The 20,554-nt window shown below is 37.7% G+C and overlaps 1 protein-coding gene across 8 annotated transcripts in view; it reads right to left on the bottom strand.

The window, feature by feature from the left end:
• The window catches only part of PCDH15 (protocadherin related 15), a 794,976-nt gene that overhangs the window by 116,456 nt on the left and 657,966 nt on the right, over positions 1-20,554 (bottom strand). For all 8 annotated transcript variants that reach the window (XM_045877695.2, XM_045877694.2, XM_045877690.2 and 5 more), the window contains 2 exons: positions 15,832-15,941; positions 14,029-14,169 (listed from right to left, as the gene is read on the bottom strand). In XM_045877695.2, coding sequence (XP_045733651.1) covers positions 14,029-14,169; positions 15,832-15,941 — 251 coding nt within the window. The remainder of the gene's footprint in view (positions 1-14,028; positions 14,170-15,831; positions 15,942-20,554) is intronic.

The following is a 20,554-nucleotide window of genomic DNA, read 5'->3' as shown; positions in this document are numbered from 1 at the left end:
ATTGATTTAGTCCACATCAGCGAATGGGGACTGTACCTTCTTACCTATAAAAAAAGTTTGGATTTTCCCTCTCAAAGTACCAAAAGACATTATTAAATGCAAATTTTCCATTCAGTGTTGCAAAACCTAAGTATTAAATTTTAGCATATTTTCTCCTTTGTCATCATGAATGATTACATTATTTTCATCGCTCTTTTTGGAAAATATTGTCCAGTTTTTGTACATACATTATCTGGTTGTCAATCAAGATAAGGGTATTCAAATCTAAGAATGTCAAAAGATGGCCTGACCATGTTTCTAATGTGTCACAACCCACAACCACTGGTTATATGAAGAACTTCTGGAGAAACATGGAATCTCTATCTGCAATAAGGAGTAGATGAAGCACTTTCATATGTGATTTCACTATGTGATTACGATATGTTTAAGGGTCACTCAAACACATCACAGCTAGTAACAACAATAAAAATAGTGATAATTACTATAGCTTTTTTATTGGGTGTTTCCAGCATTCTAATAAGTAATTTGCGGACATCGCTTTGCTCAAAAACCTTAGGAGGTGTAGACATATTTATTCTGATAACAGTATTGAAGATTCTAAAGCTTAAAGATGTTAGTAAAGATCAGAGATGTCTATGGAACCCAGATCTATCTGAAACCTAAATCAGGGATCTTAAATAATTCCTCATATTAGATTTTTCGATATCTGTCTTTTCTCTGCTGTTCTGTGAAGGTGATTTTGATTTGGAATGGTTGTACTGGTAAATTATCTGTGTTATAACATTTTCCTTCATAAATATTTTTTACAGAATTTCTCTTTACCTCTGGTCCTTTAGTATCATGTATTTCTCAGCATTTATGGAATATCATCTAATAGGAATCCTTTATAAATGAAATTGAGTTGCTAGACTGGTTAGAATCTGTCCTGTGCATTTTAATAAAACATACATATAGCAATCTCTATTAGGGAATCTTGATGCAAGCATATGCTATAAATTAATAACTGGAAACAGATTTTCAAAATTGAAAGTGACAACATTTAAAATAATGATTTCCTTGAATTGTTTGTCTATAATTATTTTTAAGCTACTACCTAGGGGACTAATTAGGTACAAGATACCAAGACAGAGAAGGGACAAGATTGATGAATTGAACTTACAAAAGTTCGTGGGGATAAAGAATGAATTAGCCTTGGAAGAAGAATTGTCTACTAGACTTGCATTTTGAGTATGATTAAAAAGAATGACAGGCTAAATTTACGTTTTTTTGCTCTGGACTCACTTTGTAAATTCCTTCCCAGCATTCCCTTCCAATTTTCTCCCCTAATCCTCTGTCCTTCCCTCTTCCATCTGCCCTAACAGAAGGGAATAGCAGACAAAACGAGGTATTGCTTAACTAAAGTCTTCATTTCCCAGCTCAATCAATAAGTGATTCAATCTACCACAGTGATTTATTTTCTTTAAACTCAAACCAGGCATATCTATGCTTCTCTTAATCAATTAGCCACATACTTTATTTTTTTTTTGGTGTTACTACTTATTTTCATATGTATGCATCATGGTTTCGCCACTAGAATACAAACCCTTTGAAGACCATGATCTCACCTTGTAGATACGTATCCCATTACAAAATTTAGAAAAACACTATGCCTTCTAAGTACTGAACATATTTGTTTAATGTACAGTTTTATCATGATCCCTATAGCAGTACCATTATGTTTCAGGAGCCATGTGACAGGAAACATAATCATATTAGATGTGTTTCAAAAAATAAAATGAGCACAGTTGTTGCAAGTAAAAAATCACTTAAAAAGTATTAGTCTGAAAATGTAATGACATGTATATATTACTCTGAAAGTTTATATAATATATAGTTATATATATACACCTCCCACACACCCACATATATAATTGCTTGGCTTCCTTTTTCTTACCTCTCAGTGTGCCTATTAATATAATTTAAGATATTGTTCTTAAAAATAAGGTATACATCTTTCCTGAATAATAAGAATTATAGTCTAGGTTTTCATGTCTTTTATATAAATTATCTTGGCTACATGACTGTAATCATGAACACTAGCATTAGTCAAAGAGTAATAATAATTGCAAGGGAAACCACAAAGCCTTACCAATCCATGTCATGGAATCAAAGATAAGTGATACTTGATTTTAGGATCAAAACAGCACAGTATTCTGTATTCCATGCTGTACATCTATTTACCACTTTTATTTTGGAATACCTAGATTCTGTTATTTGGCCATATATCTAGCATTTTATTATCACTTCATATGGTGAACTCATGAAGTGTTTTTGTAAATGTGATACAAGTCACAATCACTGAGAAGACTAATATTATGGTTCTATTAATTATTCCAGGTAAGAATTACATCAGTGTTGGCCAAAGTCAATCATAACAAGATCTAAGAGTTAAGTACAATATGATTTTTAATATAAATAATAGATGTCCAAAAGGTAAAGTTGAGTAGAACAATAGAAAACATAATAGCGTTTCTTTGATAGAGAGCATTAGAGCATGGCATCAAATATAGCTAACCAGGCAAATTCTCGATTGCCCTGGCAAAGAGATATTCACTATTTCCCCCTGAAATAGATCTCCTCCAGACTGTCATCCATACTACTCTCTCCTTCATGATCCCTCTCAAACTTCATATTCTCTGAGTTTCTGTGGCGGAAACTGAGGCACTACAAAATTGGATATCACATCCTTGCCTTTGAGAACTCAGTTCCCCACGTGACAGGGACAATGGGTGATTAAGGAAATGTAAAAAACGAGATGAGTTTTAAAATGAGCCTTGTAAAAGAATTAGGAGTTTACCTGGAGAACAGTGAAGGAAGGACCTTTTAGACACAGGGAACAGCGTAAACAAGAACAGTAGGGTAGAGCGAGTCCTTGAGATTAAGGGAAAACACCTCTATCAATAAGGAGACTGAGAGATGCAGGGACCTAGGAAATGGTGAGCAGGATCAAGAGCCCCTTCCAGTTGAGAAGTTAACATCTAAGAAAGGGTCATCCTATGCACATTCCTTCTGTGTGGCACTTCTCCCCATATGCTTTTCATTTTTTAAACATAATGCTGGAATCTATTTTTGTCTAGTTAATGGGTAGTTTTGCCTAGTTTTTTTTTTTTTTTCTTCTAAAAATAATCCATCGGTAAGTTTGTCAGCTTGTTAAAGCTGGTCAAGGTAGAATCTGTCACTAATATGAGAAAAGAATGTTCACTTTCCATTTGTTATAAGAGATATAAATAAATAAAATCGATCTAACAGCTGTCTAAATCTTTAGCAAAATATTAAAAAGACTTGCGCTTCCTTACTCTATAGAGAGGAGCTGACCTTGATCACATAACAACAGAGTGTGGAAGGCCAATGGCCGCACTCATCAACAATATAAAGAATCAGTGTATTCAGCAGAAAAATTCTGATAATTCCCCCCCTATCTTTAGGGGCTGAGATAAACGTTACGCTTATGTTATCCAGATACTTGCTTCCGTTTTCTTTTTCTCGAAATGATAGTTCCGTAATGTATAAGACTTAACAGATTTCACTTCTGTGAATAGTTTCACGTGCATTTAAAAGAGCTTAGTTGGCCTCTGTTGAAATGGGAGTTTTTCTGAAGCAAAAGATACAGAGTTTCTGTTGCATAGTTTTGGGACTTCCTTATTAATCAGATGATTGTAGCTCTCAGAAACAGAATATAAGGTAGCAAAAATATGTGTGAATCAGCAAATGGGCTCCATTTGAATCTCAGTTTTTAAATTCTGCCTGGAAAGGCAAGGAAAAAATTAAATTATTAACTGTATGAATTAAACAGAAGTTCCCAAGAATAAAGAAATTATTTTGCCTGTCTTTAGGCCGTACAGCTTAGTATAAGTTAAGGAGAACAATTTTATGCATTCCTAGACTCTTAAATATTTTAGTTTAAATTGACCATGGAAGTCATATAAAATGTTTTCCTCATCGGGGTGCCTGGGTGGCTCAGTCAGTTAAGTGTCTAACTTAGGCTCAGGTCATATTCTCAGGATCCTGGGATCGAGTCCCGCATTGGGCTCCCGGCTCATGCTTTTCTCCCTCTCTCTCTGCCTCTTCCCTTGCTCGCTCTCTCTTTCTCAAATAAAATCTTTAAAAAATGTTTTCTTCATGGAACATGATTTTTTTTCTTCCTAAAACATGTGAAGAAATATGTATTATGATCTGTACTCTCATTTAGAAGGGTTGATCTCACATCTTTGTCATCGGTTCAACAAATCACTTTTGGGATCAACGGAAGAACATTGCCTCAATGCACTTGGTTTCCGAAATGGATTAATAAAATTCCATAACCAATCGGAGGGGTAGACGAACCATGAGAGACGATAGACTCTGAAAAACAAACTGAGGGTTCTAGAGGGGAGGGGGGTGGGAGGATGGGTTAGCCTGGTGGTGGGTATTGAGGAGGGCACATTCTGCATGGAGCACTGGGTGTTGTGCACAAACAATGAATCATGGAACACTTCATCTAAAACTAATGATGTAATGTATGGGGATTAACATAAGAATAAAAAAAAACTATAAAAAAAAAAAGTAAAAAAAAAATCCATAACCATTTTTAAAATCATATTTCCAAGCAAAGTTGTTCTGCACAATTGTTTTCTTGGACAGATAAATGTTTGTTTCATTAAAAATGTAATTGTTTCAACTGTGTATTTATACAAGATACCTAGAATGTGAGAGACAAAAATACAATAAAGGATATAATGGTATTAGCTTTCACAAAGTAGTCTCCAAGTTTTAAAGTAATAAAGTATGAATACAGTTTCTAAAATCATGGTTATATTTTTATAGAACAAATATAAGGCCTTGAACATACGGGATTTTAGGACCAAAAAAATGAACGTGTGAGATGCTACGATGCCACCCAACTTATGCGAGGAACACTTCTTAAGTCAGTCAATCATGGCTAAAGAGTCATTAGCATTACTTGTCACAGACCTTCTGTTTGGAACCAGAAAAGCAAAGGAAATGAAATGTATTACAAGCCTTGTACCCTACAGCAAAACTATAAAATGAAATCAATAGCGTTTGAGTTGTTTTATCACCAGTTTAAAGTTTATCTTAATTGTCCTGTCATTTATTCCTGATTGAAAGGCTAGTTATTGAATCAAAACCAATGATCTATTTATAAAAAGCTGGGTTTTTTTCTTCCACATTTAATGATAATTATACTTTTACCATAAAAGAAGAATTGCATTTCAAATGCGGAATTCCATAAATCAAACTACACAGCTATGAGCCAGCTGTAAAGGTGCATATTATTGCTTTTGCTCTATATCAAGATTAAAAATATGGTGATGACTTCGTGGCGGAAATATTGACATCTGTTTTGGGGAGGTTCCTGCACACAGGCCTCTTGGGGGTCTCTCTGGGAACAACGATGTTCCATCCTGAAAACCCAGGAGAGACTGAGGAGGTCTGAAGAGACAGAGAACATAGACACAAAAGAGGACTCATAGTTTTGAAACAATATTAAAAACATTTGACTTTCACTCATGAAATGAAGATACTTATTTAATCAATAATAATGCTCTATGGGAGCCAAGCAGGAAAAATACGGATACCTGACTGAATGGGACCAGCAGAAGAGAATAAAACCTGGGAACCTGGAGGATCAGAGAGTTTGTCATGCGGGAGAATTGAGAAATCACCCTCCAGAACTTTCCAGAACCCCTACAACATCACACGCCACAGGGGAGCTCCAGGCCCCCTCCCAGGACTGAAACTGTGTCCTGGCTCTGTGTCTTCAAATGCCCACCTGAATCCTGGCGATGCAGAGGGCCCGGGTTTGCTACAGTCTAGGGGTCATGGGCAGTACATACGCTGCGTGTTTGCGTGCATCCTCCTGATAGTCGCATCCCTTCACAAGCTGGCCTTTGTTTTCCAGACTTGCTCATCTCCTGGCTAAGCCTTTATTGAGCATATGTTTGTGCTACACCTTTTAGGCTCCTGGAAGCTATCAATACACGTAACAGACAAAAATCCCTACCCTCAAGGAACTTAAATCCATTACAAGCGTTTTAACCATATTCTGCTCTCCAGCCATGCTCAGATGGTGTGCTGTTCTTGTGTCCAGGCATACAACACAAGTCTATCTTGTCTCTTCTACTCCTCCTTTTATCCTGCTGATTTGAGCCCGTCTTTTTCCTGCTGCTGAATAAAAGCTCAAGTTACTTGTGATATTTAAAACAAAAACATTTTTAATTAACAGGAAGTACTATAATCATGGTTAAGTTAAAAAAAATAATCTAGTTCAATATATTAATCAGTACTTCCAATTTAACTGAAAGGTAAAACTTCTCTTCCGTCCCAGCTCAGGCGTATTCCTGGAAAGTCTCCTGTCTGCTCCTTTCTTCTTGATTCATCAAGCTCCTCACCTCTTCCCTAGCAGGTGTTTTTCTCACACAGGCTGCCATTTTCTGGCTCCTGAGGTTGAGGAGGAAAGGTAGGTAAGGGAGGCAGGAAAGTTCCAGTGTAAAGATCACTATAGGGAAATGGTGCCCCTGCCTTGAGTCAGACCTGTGTTTGAAGCAGAGACTGTCAGTGGGGTGCGTTGAGCTATTTCAGGTTTGGGACAGCTATTTCAGTTGGTTTCCTCTCATCCCCTTAGTAGAAAGGCAGGTCCATCTCCAGCTTTTAATGTTTGCTTTTCGCCCACGTCCATGTGACCGTACTGAACATCCGCAAAAGCTAGCACTCACCTGTGTCCCAAATCTGGACCTTGGGCAGCATTTTCCAGCTTTCTGCCCGTGTAATTCTGCAAGTGCAGGCTTGTCCTGGGGTGGTGGCTGCTCCTCTCTGCTCCAGCCAGGAACAGCTTGTCTGCACTACTGCCCCCTTCTGACAATTCTTGGACACGGGCGCCCTGTGCCCCGAGACACGGTCACTGAGGTCTCATGAGTCCGCAATGTGAAACTTGAGATGGGAGAGTTTATACTCTCACAACCTCCTCTTCTGGGGATGGATGTGTTGTGGAGCAGAATACAAACACAAGTTTACAACCTTTTCTTCCCGAAGGAATACTTCAGATAAGACCATTGCTAAATCTCCATTCACTTGATCGTGTTTACTCTCCTTGGGAGTAAGGGTTTATACAGTGGTGAACTGCTGGGCTGTTTGTCTTACTTTAAATATCTTTGACAGCCTCTAACTATTTCTTGCACATCTCTGTCATTTTAGGTCTATTGTATCTTGGTCCTTTTTCTAAATTTCCAATTGAATACCGAGAGTTTCTCATCATTTCTAAAATGTGCTCTCTAGTGGTGTTTGAAACTGTCCTTTCAAACTTCCTCTGCTCATTCTTCAGGGTACAGCTTACAGGTCGGTCTGTTTGCGAAGACATCTCTGATCTCTCAGGTGTTAGCTGCTCACTCTTCTGTGGACACATCGCCGTGGGCGCCACCAGCCACCAAGCCCCGTGAGAGTGTGGCGTGACATCATGAGTTGTGTATGTGTCTGTCCCGCACTGAATAAAGGGATCCCGAAAGCAGCAACTTCATTTCATTATCTCTGTGTCCTAAAATCCTATGACAACACCTGGCACATTATAAATGCTAAGAATTAATGTCAAGGCAGTGAAATGGTCTCACCCTCAAAGCAAAACAAATCTCTAAGTCCTGCCCTCCTCAGTGATATGCAAAGTCTAGAGCTTGTTGAATAGGAAGGAAGAGAAAAAGAGGACTCTATCATATTTGTGGCTTATGGGAATACATTGTAGTTCAACTGCTTTTATTTTAGCAGTAAGCTAATAAACTGGTAGACCCATTCTCTTCGTGGTTATTTTTCCATTCTGGGGAAAATTTGCTCCTTAAAAATGCTTTCCGTTAATTTGGACTATTTTATTCATCATTTGTTCATTCATTTGGTCATATGTTTATTATAACTGCCTAAATGATTAATGGAGTTTAATGATAAAAGCAGTTAAGAAAGGCTAAATTTATCTAGAAGCCCTGTTGAAAAATCTAAAGCACACAAGTGAAAACTTAATCCTAAACTTGGTAACAGCTAACAGTACAAAAACCTGAGAGGGTTCTAGAGCTCATTCTCTAAAAGTCTTCAGCTGTGAAACAGTTCCACTGATTCAACAATTGTTTCAAGTATCCTTGGATTAAGATGTGTATTTAGGGAGTTGAAGAAGATGATTGAGGTGAAACGTGATATCCGAATCTTCCTGAATCGTGCCTCGTTACAGTCAGGAATTTGAATGGCCGAGCATGAGGGACAGGATACTGCGGGAGTCTTGCACCTCCACGTGTCCTGCTGAGTGTGCCAAAACTGCACTGCTTGGACCCTTTTTCTCTACCAGGGACACAGAACTATTTACGTAGCTGGCAATTCTGAAAAGTGAGATAATCCTTCGCAGAAATGCATCACGCCGTCCGGCAATTTCCCCCATCTCTTTCTAGGAAGACTGCTATTGCTTGCTATAAAAGTGGCAGAGTCTCCAAGCTCCGTGTCCCCTGCCCCTACCGTAGTGCATTCCACTCAGGGCAGGTCTTCCCTGGCCCTACACCTGCCATGGGGTCTGGAGCTCAGGGACCCATGTCGTATGCTAGGTGCCACTTTGATACACATGCTAATACTCTCATTGTGAGTAACAAGGTCCTTAGTCTCTGACCCAGGGGTTTCTTTTATCAGCAGCCATGGAACTAAATTATTAACCTATATAGTTATTTTTGTGGGAGTCTCTTGCTTCTAGGTCTCCTCACTATCCCATTTTTGTAATTAGGATAATATCCTAGCAATCAAACCAAAAACCCACAGATCATATCTCCAACTAAATACCACAACAAGCTAATCTCCAAATCACAGAACATGAGCAACTAGAGAAAACAACAGATGGAAACAAGATCTCTGTATTATCAGCAAATATGATAACAGCAACTGTTCTTAGGGAAGCTGAGGGAGGGCTAAGCATTTCTGTTGCCCTGAGAGCCAGTGAGTTTCAAAGTCGCCAGCACGCATTAAGTGGACATCTGACTGAGGTAATAGGAAAGCGATAGAGCAAAACTCCACACTACAGAGAAAGGGGAAACCCTGAGAACAGAATATAAACTGAGCAGGACAGATACAATAGGGCAAAAAAAGAAAAAAAAGAGAGAGAGAGAAATTTCTCCAGTGAAAGTGGGAGTGCTGAAAAAAGCTGATTTCTAAAAGTAAAAGGATAACATTTCTTTTTATCACTCTGTGAAAATAACTGAAAGAATAGTCTAGAGCTAGAAAAGCTGTTTTATCAGCCACCTTCCTTTTTTGACTGTAGAAAAAATAATTTCACCGATACATGAAAAATAGAAAAGGACCATGGTCAAAACCCACAAGGTAAAAAAAAAAAACAAAAACCCAGTGATCAAAACAATGGCTCTTAAAAAAATAAAGGTATTTAAAAAAAATTCAAACTGTACATTAGTATTTTGAAACAAACTAAAATAGTTTATGAAAAGAAGAGAAGTCTTGGAAGAAAAACACGTATCAGAATTTAGAAAAACTCATAAATTAAAATCTTAAAAACATCTAAATGCAATGAAGAAAGATATTAAAGAGATAGAGAGAAAGGGATATAAAAGATAGGAAATGATTCATTATTTGTACAGTAGGAGTGTCCTATGATAAAAAACAAGTTAATAAAACAAGAAAAAAATAAAAATGTAGAATTCAAGAAAAAATTTCTGAAATAAGGTTCGAATGCATATACTATGTGTAGAGGCAGAAAATGACTCAGAATAGCCAAAATGGAGACACATTCCAATAAAACTACTGAACTTTAAAGAAAAAACAGTAAATTCTTTGGAAATTCAGAAATAAAACCAACATGCATTGGAAAAGAAAACCATTTTGTCATTATACTTTTTGGCAGTGATGTTTCATGGGAGAAAAAAACGGAGTGAGATATTTAAGCTGAAGAAAGAGAAAATATGAGTCAAGGCTTTTTTTTTTTTTTTAAGATTTTATTTATTTGTGAGAGAGAGAGAGATTGAGAGCATGAGTGGGGGTAAGGGGCAGAGGGAGAGGGAGAAGCAGACGCCGCACGGAGTGTAGCCTGACCCTGGGCAATATCCCAGGACCCAGAGATCACAGCCTGAACAACCAAGAGTTGGACACTTAACTGACCGAGCCACCCAGGCGCCCGAAGTCTTTCTTTCTTTCTTTCTTTTTTTTTTTTTTTTAAGATTTTTATTTATTTATTTGACAGAGAAAGAGAGACAGCGAGAGAGGGAACACAAGCAGGGGGAGTGGGAGAGGGAGAAGCAGGCTTCCCACAGAGCAGGGAGTCTGACGCAGGGCTCGATCCCAGGACACTGGAATCATGACCTGAACCGAAGGCAGATGCTTAACGACTGAGCCACCCAGGCACCCCCCGAGGTCTTTCATATCTAGCCAAATTTATGTTCAGTTTTCAGGTCCACAGATAAACTGTCATTAATGCACAAAAATATAGGTAATGCTATTCTTGTAAGCCTACTGTGAGGAGTCTACCACAGGACAAACTGTAGACAACTAGATGACTGATTATCTTATTGATATTAACAGGAATAAAACAATATTTCTTCAAATGCGATATGTGGGAAAAGGAAGTAGATGAAGCAGAAGCATTGCTCACAGTAGGAGATACACAAACAGCCCGGGAGGCGCCAAGTGGATTATGTAAAGTAAAAGTAAGAGAACAGTCGAAGTCTGGCCTGCAGATGGTGCGGTCAAATAGAACCGAGTTGGAGTGGAGCCACACCCATTTGCTTAGCGTTGGAGAACTGCCCACCATTTTGTTTACAGACTGTATCTCCCTTCTTTTCAGCTACCACAGGACTGAGTAGTTCAACAAAGACCATACAACCCATAAAACCCAAATTTTGTGTTATTTCAGTGGTCGCATTTGGAGTATGATAGTGAATCAACGCATTATTTTGAAAACCAGGAAATAAAAGGGAAGAATCAAACATTTTTTCCTGTCTTTCCTATAGAAGGAGGACGTCAGGGTAGTCAAATATTTGATGTGGAAGAGTTTCTCTTTGTGGAAAGGTTTGGCTACTACAAACAGAAGAAATGGAAGGATGGAATCAATAGGTAGGACATGACCCCCGGTGGTGACGGCCCTCAGGAAAGGAAAGTCAGAGGGACGGGCGTGCCTCTCTGGGGAAGCAGTGGATATCACCTACAATTTATTCATTTAAAAAAACAAACTAAATCTAACCAAGTCTCTAGCTCTATCATTTTACAGGAAATAAAGGAGATAAAGAAAAATATGAAATGACCACTTAGAGGCATGCTCATTGAAACCCGGGCTTCAGAAATCTCATTTCTTGAACAAATAGACATTAAAGGGAATTAAAAGGTATGGTGGGAGGGAAGTCTATATTTTAAAAGGGACACTTGAAATACTTTTCAACCAAGTGCAATATATGGACCTTATTAGGATTCTTTTTAATATAATATTGACTGGATATTCATTGATATTGAGGAATTTTTATTAATATGGGTGGAGTAATAATGGTGTTGTGATTAAGTTTTGAGTCCTTATCTTTAAGAGATACATATTGAGATATTTGCAGATGAAATATTGTGTCTCTGATGTACTTCAAAATAATAAGGAAGGAATGGTTGAGAACACCATTGGTAAAGCTGGGTAGTTGACACTTGAAGGTTCATTATAATATTCTCTGGAATTTTATGTACATTTGAAATGTCCATACTAAAAGATCAGAATGTTTTAAAGATTCCTAGTGTCAAAGTTATGAAATGAGTTCTGAAATTGTTCTATTTTAATTATTAAATTGCATTTAAATATTAAATCCACTTACAGCATAGTTATAAAACTTACTTTGAAAATGATTTCATTAACAAATTGTTGGCAAAGAAATGGCAATAAAATATTTCTTCAATGAATCAAACCTCTTTTGTTTATTAGCTTTATTCATGTGACATATGGCAGAGCTGAAGACCATGCGGCAGCGAATTCTAAAGCAGGGATAAACCTTTAAACAATTAATTAATTAACCTAATTTACATAATGGCTTTATTTTTGCAGAGCTAATGAACTAGGGATTTATTATAGGCCATTAACAGTCATTAATAAATGAAACTGTGGTTTAAATACATGAGTTTGTATCTCAGACTCCAGAGGCAGAGGTCAGTCATGAAATGATAATAACAATATTAAAAGCAACAAGCATTAAACAAACTAGCATTTAGCTTTTAGATTTCATGTGCTTCTGAGAGGCTAAGGCACACACCTGCTAGCTGGTCGTAGCTCTCCATGCATTCTTGGGCACATGTAAGTATACAGAGGTATATTAGTGAAACTTTTATTAGCCATAGATTAGATTTACATTAAAGTACCAGGAACTAGTTGTATCATATTCACATGTGAGATATCGATATGCCTTTATTCCTAGAAATTGGAGCTATTTCCTGAAAAATGCCAAGTTCTAAGACCTAAATACTTAGCAGATTTTTCTTTCTAAATCTAACTGTTCATTTTTTTCAAAGAAAGATGACAAATATAGTTTTCAAGTAGTTTCCATGTTTTCCCTAGTTGCAATAAGCTGGTTTGCATTACATAATTTAGAGCTACTCTAACCTTTTGATTCCTGATTTAGTCAATTCAATTGACAATTTGAAGCTTCCTCTATATTTTATAAAAATATAATTGCCCATGGTTAAAGATTTTAAGAACTCAAGAAACCGTCCTGATATTTTTAAAACAATTTAATTACGCAAGTGATGAATAATCACCGAAGACAACTTAATTTCCTTAATTCCAAAAATATACCATGTATAATCTGATTTTTTTCAAATGACTTGGTTGTACCTTTCTGAGCAACTGTGCAACCCTCCACACTAGATCAGTAAGTGAGACTTGAAAGAAATAAAAAAGAAGTGATTACTTTTAGGATAATCAATTACTGCACACTGGTAGAGAAAATTCTAGGGCACATCTCTTGCCTTTTCTATCTACCTTGCTCTCCCTTCTTCCACCACCTAGGCTCTGTGGCTCTCGCTTTATACCTGTACCCTCGCTGGGGTTCTCACAGGCTCTTCATTTTCCCTCCTCCCCTTCTAAAGATGCTGATTGACGTAGTGTTGGCATAGGATGTCCAAGAAGGGCCCTGGAGTGAAAGGAGCCTGTTTCAGAGCCTGTTTCCCCCTTCATGCTCTCTCTGAGCCTCCGTTCCCTAATGGTTAAATTTAATTTGGTTTTCTCGGGTCTTCTAAATTCGAAAAAAGTTGGCGTGATTATAAAAAGATGAACTGCCTGAAGTGCAAAGGAATATTACCTCAATGGACGGAAAAGAACAGCATTTATCTTGTTACTAGTAACATCTCCCAGAATCTCTGCTCGTGCCCTTCACAAATTGGCTTTACTTGCTCTCTTATGTTGGTAAACTGTATCACACAGATGTTGGAGAACGATTCTGGAGTCAAAAGCTGTGAGCTTAAATCTCTGGGTTTTCATTTACCAACAGCATCATTTTTAAAAAGTCACTTAACCTTATCTTGTCTTTGTAAAATGGGAATAATAATTTCCATCTCCTAGAAATGGATGTGAATTAAATATAATGCCACATATAACTTACAATAAATGTTAGTTGCTCTCTTAAGATGCATTTTCCTCTGTGCTAAGAAAATCAGTTAAGTACAAGAGACCACACAATTCAAGAGAATGTCGGGCAGTCCTGTACCCATTAACAATATACACACCAGAGAGTTTGCCAGAGCTTCACAGTGGGATTAAGAATAAAGTTGATTCTAGCAATATCGTATACCCAGTTTGAAGATGGTGTGTTATTGCCTTGATATTTCAGGAGTATGAAATCACTCCCAGCACTGTCCTCTATCAGCTGTTAAAATGGATGGGCAATCAGCTCCAAGTACTACTGATCTCCCCACATTCTCTAATGATAACTTTTGGACCTATGTATTTCATCAGAAAATGAGCAGAAGCACCATAAAATCCTTCCGGAATGCTTAAGTAATATAACTTACTTTTCGAAGGGACTCGGAGATTGGCGAGGACCACTTCCAGGGAATCAGCCTGGACGCGAAGTACGTAGCTTGTCCTGGTCTCATAATCCAGGGGGGCATTCACATAGATAACACCTGTGATGTTGTTAATTCCGAACATATCTGCAATTAAAATACAGTTCTTTGGTCATTTCCTTCACACTGTAAGAAAAAAAAAAAAAGAATCCTCTTTAAAAGGCACTGTGATTTTAAAAAATACTCCTTGTAAACAGGAGTAATGCATGAAGATGACAGGATGCTGGCTTTTGGAAGCTGTGTTCCATCTCTTCAAATTATCATCAGTGTATCCTTAAATGAACACCTTAATTTTCTAGTTATGTTGAGAGTCTCCTGGAAAACAATGTTTCATCAGTCAATTAAATTTGGGAAGCACTGCACACTATATCCATCATGGTAGATTCGGATGGTCCTTTAAATACTAAAGGGCATTAGATGTTCCTGATATTTAGGGAGAAGGCATAGCAGTAAAGTAGGAACAAAGAAGAAAGTAAGAAAAGTAAGATGTCCTGCCCTTGCTACAAGGGCAGCCATTTCTAGTAATGGTTGATCACTGAAATACTTAAAAAGAGCCTTCACAGGGGCACCTGGGTGGCTCAGTCAGTTAAGCATCTGCCTTCAGCTCAGGTCATGATCCCAGGGTCCTGGGAATGAGCCCCGCATTGGGCTCTCTGCTCCGCAGGAAGCCTGCTTCTCCCTCCCCCACTCCCCCTGCTTGTGTTCCCTCTCTCACTGTGTCTCTCTCTATAAAATAAATAAAATCTTTTTTTAAAAAAGAGCCTTTATAATTTCCTTGAGAATTGCTTAATTTTATATTCATCCACTTACTAAATATTAAATATTGAACATTCATGTATTTATTAAGTGTATATTGACTATTTCTTTTTTTAAAAGATTTTATTTATTTGTTTTTGAGAGAGACATAGAGAGAGCATGAGTGTGGGGGAGGGAGGGACAGAGAGGGAGAAGCAGGCTCCCTGCCGAGCAGGGAGCCTGCTGAGGGACTTGATCCCAGGAGCCTGAGATCATGACCTGAGCTGAGGGCAGACACTCAACCGACTGAGCCACCCAGGCACCCTAAATGTATATTGACTATCTCTTGACCACTTATGACATGCCAGGCCATCCAATTTATCAAAAGGAAAAAACAGAGGACCACTAACTGTGGATAATGGTGAGAAAAAGAACAGATGAGAAATGCAGCTATGAACTTCTTCTCAGAAGCTGGCAAACCATCCTGTTCTCAGTGAAGAGTAGTTGGTAGACAAAACTCAAATTATTTATTTACTTCTAAGTTAACCACTTGAGGAATCATATTACACAATGTACATGGGTTTTATCATGGATGTGGCTCTTTGGGCATTCAAAATTATTTGCGATCCTAAAATTTCTTCAGTGTTAGCCTAGCTATGACATGGAGTAGGTCATGGATGGTCCAGAACAGTGGGAAGAGACCCCTGTAGGCAACAATCATGACCAAAACCTGAAAGTATGATGCGTTAATTTTGAAGAGATATCATTAAAATATCCCTAAATGAGGGCAAGAGGAAAGCTTCCAGAATTGGATAGTTAGTATTTCCGGTGGGGAGGGGGAGGGTCATGTTTGTTAGTATAACCAAATTTTTTAATCTGATTGAATACTTAAATTCCATTTAAGTTAGATAGGTTTTTATTAGAAAAAATAGCATAAATAATAATTCAATCTGAACTGAGTCCCAGGTCCAAGTGTTAGTTTATGGTGAAGACACAGACTGAATATCTACTCACCTTCTTCGTTTCCTGAAACTATGGAGTACACAATACTCTGGTTGATGGCCGCTGCTGAAATCACTCCAACCATAGTCCCTCTGGTGGCAAGTTCACTCACTGGAGGAGGTCTGCAGGTTAAGAGAGAGGGTTCATTTTTTGTAGTCCATTTGTCATGACAGAGTTTTGAATTTAATAATAGAATATGCTAGTTCATGTGTGAGTGCATTTATTTGAATAATACATTTTCTGAAATTTTTTTTTAAAGATTTTATTTATTTATTTGAGACAGAGAGAATGAGAGACAGAGAGCATGAGAGGGAGAAGGGTCAGAGGGAGAAGCAGACTCCCTGCCGAGCAGGGAGCCTGATGTGGGACTCGATCCCGGGACTCCAGGATCATGACCTGAGCCGAAGGCAGTCGCTTAACCGACTGAGCCACCCAGGCGCCCCATTTTCTGAAATTTTCAAAGTAGTACCACATCAAGACTCCAGCCCTAACAAACTGTGTTCACAATTATGCAAATGCTCTTGGTTGTAAAGGTCTTATCACCTGTATTATTTTGAATTTGAGGTATAATTTATTTTTGGATACTATTTTATTATCTGCCCAACATCATACAAAAATTCTTTCCACTTGTTTCTCTAAATTACCTTCTGAACTGAAAGCAATAGAAGGGGGTACAATTTGCTATCTTAATTTGTAAAGTAAAATGTTGATTTCATGCCACTGCTGTTAGCATATTTAAGCAACAGCTTCCAGATGACTCTTTCTAGTCCTTACTCTTGTGCTCCTGGGATGCTCTAACTGTACAAAAAAAGGATTTGAACAGAGGGCATCACAACACTCACATTGCTCTTGAACTCACTGATTTTGCTTACCTGTAGCCATGTTCTGCCCTCAGTACTATGATATTTATTTAATTTCCAAGTTATATTTTCAAAAACACATCTCCTTCTCAAAATCTCCATTTATCTTACAGTATTGGTCACTGCAACTAGGCTATCATAACTTTAATCCTAAATTAATGGAAATAATCTCATTTTTATAATATACAGGTGTTATATTACCCAGATCCAATAGATTTAAAAAAATCAGTGAATAGTCCAGTCAATCTGTCTAGAGCATCCCACTTCTCTAAGCTTCCACCTCTTTCCTCAAGCTGATAAGACAAACCCTACCATCATTTCCTCCACTGGCTTTTTCTTTTAATACTTACTCTCCTAATGTTCCTCCTCATTTTTTTTAAGATTTCATTTACTTTTTTTAAAAAAGATTTTATTTATTTATTTGACAGAGAGAGACACAGTGAGAGGGAACACAAGCAGGGGGAGTGGGAGAGGGAGAAGCAGGCTCCCCGCTGAGCAGGGAGCCCAATGCAGGGCTCTATCCCAGGACCCTGGGATCATGACCTGAGCTGAAGGCAGATGCTTGACTGAGCCACCCAGGCGCCCCAATTCCTCCTCATTTTTATCTGCATCCTCCCAGTTCTTCTAATTTGGATTACATTGTGCAATTGTATTGTGCCTTCACCGAACAATTTGTTATAAAATAACAAATCCTGAACTACAAACATACAGTCCAGAAAATTAATTACATACAGCTCTTTATAAACATGTCCAAATTGCTGTGTTCTTTGCCACCACAGTCCATACGCTTGGTTAAGTTACTGAAATGTAAAGCGATGTTTTACAGATGCTCTAGCACTTAATGGTGGTCCATATATTCATCGCATATTCAACAACTATTTTTTTTTGCTAAAGAATAAGAACTAATCCATATAACTTTTAGTGAAAAGGATAAAGTACGTATGTATGTACACATGTTATTTTGTTCTCCTGCATCTTTTCTGCCTTCTTTTGTTACAGCAGATAACCACACCTCCTCTATACCCCATCTAAGCAGTTTGGGTAAGGCTGCCAGAGTCTACATCCCCAAGGTGTGTAGATAGACACATTACCCATCTCTGGCCACTGGGGATGCTTTATCTTCTTTGCTCAGTGTTCATGTCTCATGTAAAAAAGTCTTGCCCAGAGATTTTCTTTTAAGTACTAGAAAAAAATTTTAATGTTGTTTTATGTTACCCTATGAGAAGGTTGACCAGGTTCTTGTTGATCATGGTACCAAAACAAATGAAATAACAAAGGTTGAAAATAGGTCCCCTATACTTTGCCTAATATTCTAAATGCTGCTATACTTGAAGCTAGGTAAGCTCATCATTTCAGTTACTGAAACAATTTGTCCTTTATTTCTCCTTTATCTAGGATTTCTACCATTTCCAACCAAAAATGTCCCCACTAATTAACAAGAACATGTTTAGATTAGAAAAGGATACCTTTGCCTAGATAGACACTTCTAAAGTAACATATCTGAGACAACAATTATATTCTCTAAGCAATTTATTTACACACTGTCACAGTGGAATACAGATGCCTTAGGTAACCTTGAGCAGAAAAGATAACAGTCTACCATAAAAAGGAAGACATTCACAAGAGTGACACTAAGGTTGGTTTTGATGGACTGCTTTGATGATGAATAGATACACTTTTGTACGGTATTTTAGATTATAAAGTAGACATTAAGACCCTGTGCTGTTTGTTGCATTGCTTAGTGATTGACTATGGTGGTTGTGAAATAGAAAACCTGGAATGGATGAAAATCAGAGAGATGGAAACAGGATAGTTTCTGAAATGGACCTCCTCCTGACATTCCAACCCTTGCGTGTTGCTCTCCTCTCGCAAGACAGCCAGACTCCAGCTTGCTTCTAATGAACAGAATACGGCAAAGAAAATGGGATGTCACCCCAGTCATTACATTACGTAAGACTGTATTCTGCAAGTTCCCTCTTGCTAGGAGACTCTAACTCTCTCCCTTGCTGGATTGAAAGAAGGGGACATATGGAATTGTCCATATGGCAAGAAACTAAAGGTGATATGATGTCTAACCACCAGGCAGCAAGCAACTGAGGCTCTCAGCCCAACATGCCACTCATAACTGATTCTACCAACTACCACACAAACTTGGAAGCAGACCCTTCTCCAATCAAGCCTCAGATGAGACACTGACCCTGGCCAACACCTTGATTCACACCTATCTGAAACAATGAAACACAGAATGCAGGTAACTGATTTCTGACCTATAGAACCTTCAAGATGATATATGTGTTGTTTTAAGTCATTAAGTTTGTAAAAATATTGTCTTGTGCAAGAGATGAGTGATACACATGGCTTGGATGTTAAGAGCAACAAATTAACTTAAGACAGATCAATATATCATACAAGTTCATTTTGATATAAGAAAATATATGTTAGCCAGATTCTGGAATCACTTTCATAAACTGAATTTCTTCTTGTGAAAGTAAACATTGCTTAAATTGTTGACTTGTTTATCTTGTTACTACTCATGAGATAAGAACTAAATTTTATACTTTCTATAATTTGTTTCTTAATCCTTATAAAGTATAGAAATAGAAAGTCTGCAGCTAATGTACCTTCAGATTTAACACCAAAAAAATGTCACTATTCATTTCAAACTTTAAAAACAACATTTAATGTATATTTTTGTACAGTTAGGATGGAAATGATCAATACTGGAAAAAGTAACTGGCAACATTATAAAAGGAATTTAAATCCTATGCATACCACTAAAAGCATTTAAAATTCTATTTGTTAGTAAATGTTTAAAACGGATTTACTTTCTAGACAAAATATCCCCTCGTTAACCTTTGTCCTAATTGTTCCAACACACTTGTTTCTACCAGAATCAAAACATACTATAAAAATGCAATTTTCTCTTGGCTAGAAATAAATGAACCTCCATGATAATGAGCATTAGATCACAAAATTTCAATTCTTTCTATTTATTGCAAGGCAGACCCAAGTTTATTTTTGTTTTACACCCTGGAAAGTGCCAGTTACATGATTGGGGCAAATTATATATTTTCTTAGGAGTCACATGTTACTCGAATACAAAATGAAAGAGCTGGTGTAAATCAGGATCTATAAAGCTGGATGACAGAGAGGACAGAGAGGTAAGGGAATGGAATGACATGGGCTGGGCATCAATTAAGAGGGAGCTCGGTGGACGGAAGGACTTGGCGAGCACTGATGCTCTATTTAATGAGGGCAACCACCATGCTATGCTGCCAATGCAGTGAGAGTTTAAAATGGGAGAAAAAAGGAAGTTCAAGTTTTTATGTGAATTCTGTGAACTTTTATATTTTGGAACCCAGTGGAAATTTATTTTTTAAGACAACATCTGACTTGGTTTGATCTATGGGCTGACAGTATGTGATTTTTAGAGTCCTGTCTGTAAGGTATTTTCTGGTCCAACTCCACTCTGAGTCTGATGTCATGTGATTTGTCATCACCCCCCCTTCTTTCTGTGGAGTACAGTCAAATCTATTGATTGATTTCAGAAGCGAAGAATTATGGCCAAAGAAAGGATTCCTCAGAAACTTCTTTTTTTTTTTTAAGATTTTATTTATTTATTTGAGAGAGAGAGAGCACATGAGAGTGGGGAGGGTCAGAGGGAGAAGCAGACCCCCTGCTGAGCAGGGAGCCCAATGTGGGACTCCATCCCGGGACTCCAGGATCATGACCTGAGCTGAAGGCAGTCGCTTAACCAACTGAGCCACCCAGGTGCCCAGAAACTTCTTTTAAAAATGTTTTTCCCTTGTTATTCATTCATATACTTACAATTCATCTACCTTATAATAAACAATACATCAATAAGCCTCTTCCAA

The sequence above is a fragment of the Mirounga angustirostris genome, unplaced genomic scaffold, assembly GCF_029215605.1.
Source record: "Mirounga angustirostris isolate CCGP_5_RB_7025 unplaced genomic scaffold, mMirAng1.0.hap1 SCAF_6, whole genome shotgun sequence".
Taxonomy (NCBI): Eukaryota; Metazoa; Chordata; class Mammalia; order Carnivora; family Phocidae; genus Mirounga; species Mirounga angustirostris.
Note: the sequence above shows the minus strand (reverse complement) of the source record. Positions and strands in the feature narration are given on the sequence as shown.